Consider the following 7917-nt stretch of genomic DNA (forward strand, 5'->3'; position numbering starts at 1 on the left):
TTATTTTATTTTTTCTAAATAAATTTGTTAACTGATTAATTTAGTTCAAACAAAAAAAAATATATGATTTTCCTATTTCTAATTTTCAATTCAAAGTCAACTTAATCAAATAGATCTCAATTTTATCCAAATCCGTTACTCTACTGTAGTGTCGTTTCTATTGGAAAAAATTGAATTAAAACTCTACAACGTCTCTCTTAATTATTTTGAGCTCGCTATCTTTCTCTTCATGTGATTTTAATAATCAAATTTATAAAGAACTCAATAAAGAGAGACGTAAAAAACACATAAGATTGGACTACGTTATTTTGTAAGAGCTAAAATTGAACTTATCATTAATTAAATTAATGTAACTTTGTATATATTAAAAAATTTAATTATAATATGGAATCTCGGAATCGAATGAAATCGAACCGGACCGAATCGAATGGAACCGAACCCAAATGGTTCTATAATTAAATTTGAACCTGACGGTTCCACTTACTAAATATCCAAAAATTTCGGGTCGGTTCTCGTTAGAACCGAACCAAATCGGACCATGTCCAGCCCTAACCACCACCACCCTCCATTCAGCACCACACCACACCACTACCAACTCCTCCTCACCTTCTCACTGCACAACCCCCAACTCTGCAATCCGAACCCCTGAAATTGCAACAACCCAACACAAATATGGACAGGTGACACCGGCACATACAATGAACTCCAACCACCCAAAACCACCAGCAAACTTGCCAAGTTGACATAATACCAAAACTGTACTATATTCCTGCAAAATAAAAGGCAACAGAATATACAAGAAATGGCTGTATTACAAGTCTATAAGATTTCACACTTCATGTTCTTCCTCGTCCTCCTTTTCCTTGTAGTTCTAATGGTGTGGAGTATCGAGTGTCAATATATAGAGCATGTTTGGCAACACTTAAAAGTTAATTTTTGTTTCTACATACATTTTGAGAATAGTAACTTCCAAGATTAGCCAAACAAGCTGAAAGCCTATTCTCCACAAGTGGTTTTTACATGAATCTTCACAAATCACCGGCAAGATTTAGAGACAATTGTACTATCAATTAATTTCTAAAACAGTTTTTTTTTCTTTTCTTTCATTTCTGCAGAAACAACAGTGGTAATGTCAAGGTTTTGCAGAAGGCATTAACATAGACGGGGGTTGAGCAACGGTGACAATCAATGCAGAAACTGGGAGGGTGCCATCCATGGAGTTTGTCATGCTGATATACTATTCTGACCATTTATCACTAAATCTAGCACGCTCCATGGCTACTCAGATTTTCAGTACATTATTCCACAGTAAATGATAAGGAGGTGCTACTACTGGGGCTGCCACGCAAAAAGACTTCTAACGACAACTAGACTTCCCAAGGGGACTAACGACTGTCCTGAAAATGGGAGTCGTGGAAATTTCTCCAGTTGCGGAATGTCATGTATAGTGTAGTGATAATAAAAATTAGTCCATGGTCTTTTAAAGAGTATTTTTATATCTGTAATTGATCAAGCCTTTCAGCTAATCATCAAGTTTTCATTCTGCAGAGCCATGAAGTTAAAGCATGTCCAAGAATGAATATACGTGTAAAAATGAATAAAATTACTAGTAATGGTACCAAATTAAAATAATATATACTAGCAAATGTTGTTAGTCCTGCACTAGGTCAGCCTTCATGTTGAATTACATATATAACTTGGAAAGAAATCATTTATTAATAGACGAGACCGCTAAATACCTTGGTAATGTGCTGGTCTTCAATCTTTCCATATTCCTGACAATAGGTTTTCTGCATTCATCGGCCTTGTTTTCTCATTGGAAAGGAATTTGGGAGGGAAGTTACAAAGGAAGATACTATTTCTTTTTCTGTATCATCTGAACTTTGTCCGTTATTCTTCTGTTAGTATCTCAAGGCAATAAAAACTCCAGGAAAAACTAAAATTTCTCAGTTAAATTCTTAACAAAGAAATGCGGGAAAGATTCACAAAATATTTCAAGAAATAACTTTGCAACAGTAGACAAGACATTTTAAATAGAAATGAAATATATTGTTACAGCTTTTCATGAGTGAGTTTTTATGTTACATTTTCCCACCTCAAAATTTAACTTATTGACCCAAAAAATTTTGATTAACACCACCTAGAATTATATATCTATCTTAGTTTAAGGAAAACGAAGACAAGAAATAAAACAGGCCTCATTGTTCACATGACATATCCTTCCTATCCTTTGCCTTCCAGTTTCGCTTAGGTGCCATCCATTAACTTGTCATATTAAACTAGGATCAACATAAAGGACTTTTTGGTGCTTGATAAGTTCTTATCTCACATTCCTCGTAAAATCGTGTTATAAGGTTTACAAGGAGCATTAATCTGGTAAGCTAGTCATCATCATATCTCAGAAATTTTAACAAGTGAAGTAAGTTCAAGAATAGGGAAAGACTCAGATTTTCCATGCTCATTTTCCCCGACCAATTATGTTAATGGGTTCATCTGAAAACCAATACGTAATAAGTGAAAAGCCTTCATAAGCTCATCTATTAGTTTAAAAAGTTACAATTTATCAATCCGGAGCAAGCTCCAATTCCATATTTCTTGAATGAAAAATGTTAATCAAGTATACTCTATAATAGCATCAAAGTTGACATTCAGTACTATGCTATACAAAAGGCATTTACACAGTACAGATCGGAGCATAAAACCAAGTTTTCCAGAATATTTTGAAGTACTAAGCATGAGAAAGATGCGTGTACAATAAATAACCGCTAGCACCAATTTCAAGTGAATTTGGGATGATGGAGAGAAATCAACCTGTAATCACCAAATTCAGCATGGAAAGTGCAAAATGAAGTTTGGAGTTTCCATCCTATGTTCAGGCATAAGACAGGTTCAACACAAATATGTTGTTTACCTGTCTTGTCTGATTTATAGATCAAATTCAATTTTAAGTTCAAAGTGCGACTATTATATCTGTGAAACTAACTATAAATTTATGTTCCCTCCAACCAGATTGGTTTTTAGTTCTTAATTAGTAAGCAGAAATAGATTAGCACCAAATGAACTTCCAACAAATGCCGACCGATTATCCAAGACTCTACAGCATACAATTGAAGTATTCCTTTAGGTTCAGACATATTTCAGCAATACTACAAATGAATACATAAAAGGATACAACCAAGAGAAATTCTTCTCTCCCCAAAACAAGTTGGATCATAGAATCCGATTACTCCAAAATAATCAAGACTTCAACTTCTTCCTACATAACTGCAAGATGAGAAATTGAAAACATTAAACATCTCATTAATTAATTTTCAATAGAATTCAAAAGCAAATACCTGAATTCATCAACTCATCACAAGAATACCTATCGCATCTTGACTCAATTCTGAGCATGTTTGGCTGTAAATCTTACTCAGAAACATGACTTTTAAGAACAACACACTCTACTATATAAAGAATTCAGCTTGTCTAATATAATACATGATGAAATTAGCTTATTCTGAAACAAATTCAAGAAATCAAAGAACAATCAAACATCAACTCGACAGCAAGATACAGAATTCACCTTGCATAACACACTACCAGATGAAATACGTGAACTCAGAAACAAATTCAAGAAATCAGGAACAGTCAAATAACTGTAAAACCAAACCTCCACCTTTCATTACAGTGAAATAATCCAATTTATTAATTCACCATACATTAAATTAATGCACAAAACCAACTAAAATACTTCAGTAAGATACCCTAAAAACAAACAAATCCCAACTACTTCTTTTTCCCCTTGGCAGATTTCCTCTTGGGAGGAAGAACAATCTCTCCTTTAAGCACAGGGATTTCCATAATCTGCGACAACCCACCGAATTTCTTGCGGAATTTTTCAACCTGGTCGGCATCGACAAGAAGCTGTGACCTACTTCCCAAGTAAAAAGGGTGGTTCCCAGACCACACATCCACCACATACTCTTTCTTGGTTCCACCAGTTGTCATCACCAGTTCACCATTGCAATATACTTTCGAGCCCTCAAAGAATTCCGGGTGTATGTCCTTCTTCCTGCAACTCCACCGCATTCGATTGCTGCCCACCACTCCCTTCACCTGCAAATCGAAAAAAGAAAAAAAATTACTACATAATTTCCCATTTTTGTTGAATTATTATGAATGAAAAGATGCTCTTTTTACCTTGTTAGTGAGAGAAAGCGTTGGAGGAAAGAGATTTTTGCTTACGAATGGGCTGGATAGAGCGAGCGCCATTTTTTCGCAAGAATGAGTGGAAATCGAGGATAAGAATGTATGGTCTATGGTGGGGGCTTGAGGATGAAATATTAGGAAATGGAGAGGAACTTCAGAAAGTCACCGCAGTGGCCTTTTACCACTAAGAAGAAGAAAAGGATAAAAATTAAATTGTGGTTAAAAGCCAAAAGTCAAAAGTATCCTATATCTTGTGCAAACGGTAGAGGAAAAAGAAAAATTCTCACACGGTTGGGATCTAGTTGGCCGCGCCACCCTCACGATCAACCCAATGCTGACCACCACACAACCTAGTAATTGACAACGGTATCTTGAACAAGGTTAGTTTTTGTAGATTATGGAGATGAAATATGGTTTAGATTGTTCATTATTCTTTTATAGATTTTGACGATTTTTCATTGTTAATTTTGTTAGTTTTTGATGATTTTTAGGGCGAAGATCGTCGGAAATGACAGAGTGTTCCAAGACGATGGTGACCACCATAGTCACCACCACCACAAATAGTCGGGTGATCTACTGTTAACAGTCAGCCCACCCCCGATTGTTGATAGTCGACTCATTTTTCATTTTTTTGACCGATTTTTTTTGCTTAAGTTTTTTACTGTTCAATTAATTATTCTCTTTATTATAATTTAATTTCTTCAATTTAAAATAATATTTATACTCTTTATTTAATTTTTATAGTTTCCTTTTCTTATTTCTTTTATGTTTTTATTATTATTTTTTTGGTCACAATTTAAAATTTTCTTAATTGTTTAATTTATTTTTTCTTCATACTTTTGGTCTTTAATTTTTTAATTCAATTTAGACTACTTCTTCACATTCATCGTGCAATGCATGCAGTTATTGGAACATGTATCACACGTGTAAAATCTGAGAACGTCCCACATGAACCGATTGGTCGTAGGTTCGAATCCTACTTGGGGAGATTTGATTCTTTCTAAATTAAATAGAAATGTTGGCCTACTTCCACAGCGGATATATCATATAACCCTTTTAGTGTAATTTTTAATTATTTTCTGTTTATCATAATTTAATATAATTTCAATTTATAGTGCTTTTTAATATTCTTCCTTTAATTTTAATTTATTTTATTAATTTAATTCATTTTATTTTTGTCTATAATTATTATTTGTTTCCTTTAATTTGTTAAATCATTTAATTTTTTATTAGTGTCGATATAAAATGAATCAATTTTTTACGTATAGAAGTTACAATTCGTTGAAATACAATCTTGATGTTGAGTTGAGACAGACAGAAGGCAAGAAAATGTATTGGGAACAGTAGTTTTTACAGTTTTAATACTGTATTAGAGTTGCTCGATAATCGGCAAAGAGATTTGTTACGTCAGTCCTTTTCGTGGTCCCTGTATCAATTAAGAGAGGTGCAGTACTCCGGGTAGATTATCGATACATTGCTATGTTGGCTGCTTAGGTCAATCGACGGTGATGCACTCCACTTCAACATCATAGATAAGGTCGCTAGGTACATTACTCCAGGCAGATTATTGATACATTACTATGTAGGCTGCTTAGGTCAATCGACGACGATATACTCTCCTCATGACTGGACTAAGGATTACGGGCAATGAAGCAAGGAGTGAAGGTACTAAAAAAAACAATATGTTGTAAGACACATATTTTCAGGGACAAGAGATGGTGCTTCTACCACAGTTGATTGGCGCAATTAGACGATCCGACCAGACGTTGGATAGCTTGAGGCTAGGATTAGCCTATATCCTTAAGAGTGTGGTGATCTGTCATCACAAAAAGACTCTGATTGACATTTTTCATTTGTATGTTGTTGATGACATCGATGCCTTCATCAACTATCCATGGAGACAAAGATATTTTCAGCACATCGTGCGCGTCTTCACGAGATTACATCCGAAGCTTAAGGAGCCCTATATAAGTATGATACTTATGAATTGACCTTGGCAGTGTAAGTACACGTTTAACATACTTAAAGTTAAAAAAGATTTATATTAAATTTATGCCCATGTTTGAGCCACATTTTAGGAAAAAATACATTATTCATGTCAAATCAATGGGAAATGTGTGGTTAAAAAATAAAGAGAAGTTTTAGATTTCGTGTAATATTATTTTATTGAAGAATGTGTGGTTGAAATGATATCAAATCACTGTTGAAAAATATTTTTGAAAATAATGTGGCTCAAACAAACCCTATATATAATAATTGTATGTATTGTAAATATGGACATATGAGACTATCCCCCTCTTGGGTACCCAATTTGCGAGGAGAGGTGAGACACGCTACTCTCGGATGCATCATTGGCGAGCATCCTGCAGCAGACTGTTTTCCATCTGACACAAGATTATCAGCTCTCATTGACGACCCTCGGATAAGTATTATACATTTGCGATTTATATTGTATATCGTTTCAGAATCTCAGCACATGATCATAAACTAGTTGAAAAATGTCAATATGTTAATTTGAAGTCCTAACTGAGTTGACGCCGTCGACGGAGGAGGGTCAAGGTTTGTTGCATGAATTAGCCGTTCCGCATACTCAAGATGGTTATATATCCAATTATGTCATGAATCGAGATTGGGTACGTTAATTGAATATAATTTGATGATTGTGTTTTGTAAGAGTTGGACTATTTTAATGAAGTTATTAATTTTTAATGTTCTTAAATGTGTAGGAGTGCAGTCTAGTTGATCGACGATCATTTTCGCCACGGATATCACCTCCTCCAAGGGAATGTCCTCCCCGATCAAGACACCTTCCCTGTGAATCTCTTGCAAACAGTCAAAGTCGTTATTTCAATGGTCTGTATGTATGCATGATTAGATTTATCAAAGACGAGGTGGGAGTGTTATGACAAAAGTTGAGAGAGGAGGTAGATGAGCTACAACAAGAGTTGGGAAATGAGATAAGGGCACTGCGACAAAAGTTGAGACACGAGGTAGTAGATTTATACCATGGTCATCGAGTGTAACGAGGCCATTTAGTAGATCTTCAAAATGAGGTTGCAGCACTATGAGATAGTATAGCAAGCTGACGAGAGGTTGACAGATATAGTGATTGATAAGGTGACGAAGAGGGTAACAGAGAAGAGGGTCACACAGGGAGTGTCCTACCATTGCAGAAAAATGAGGTGCATTAGAATCATTTTTGTTATTCGTAAAAGGAGAAGGTGTGTCCCCGATGGTAATGGAAGAGGTGTCGGAGAAGGAAGGGACGAAAGGGCTAGCCCCCGGGACGAAGGGGGTAATGTTCCATGAGGCGGAGACTGTCACGGGGTGGAAGCGATAACGATCCCTAGGACGGAGGTGGTGGCCAAGACAGAGTGGGCACTGGAGAGGGTGGCGGATGACAAGAGGACGCCCATTATGACAGAGGGTAAGAAGCATGAAATTGATGTGCAGGAGTAGGTGGTCAGCAAGAGATCGAGATTGCCTTCACAATATGTCATTTTTTCCTTCACAATTGAAGCAAAAATGAGGACGTTCATGGATGGGACATACTCCAATCTCTTCCGAGAGGTAGACCCTATCAAGTGGAAAACATTCGAGATAAAATAGAGAAGAATTATGACCAGGTAAGTATTTTGAGATTTTAGTAAAGTACACTAACTCATCTATACTTCTTTTAACATTTTTTCTTTTTACTTTTTTCAGAGCTAGCTACATGATAGCTCA

At 35.6% G+C, this 7917-nt stretch overlaps 1 protein-coding gene across 1 annotated transcript; it reads right to left on the reverse strand.

Annotated features, from left to right (window-relative positions):
* Positions 1-3609: 3609 nt before the first annotated feature.
* Positions 3610-4329, reverse strand: LOC111401312 (50S ribosomal protein L31, chloroplastic-like). The gene is made up of 2 exons (XM_023029000.1): positions 4183-4329; positions 3610-4098 (listed from the first exon to the last, which is right to left on the reverse strand). The coding sequence occupies exons 1-2, from the start codon at positions 4252-4254 to the stop codon at positions 3769-3771; spliced, it is 402 nt and encodes a 133-aa protein (XP_022884768.1). The 5' UTR covers positions 4255-4329; the 3' UTR covers positions 3610-3768.
* Between the last annotated feature and the right edge of the window lie 3588 nt (positions 4330-7917).

Source organism: Olea europaea, chromosome 10, assembly GCF_002742605.1.
Source record: "Olea europaea var. sylvestris chromosome 10, O_europaea_v1, whole genome shotgun sequence".
In the NCBI taxonomy this organism is placed as follows: Eukaryota; Viridiplantae; Streptophyta; class Magnoliopsida; order Lamiales; family Oleaceae; genus Olea; species Olea europaea.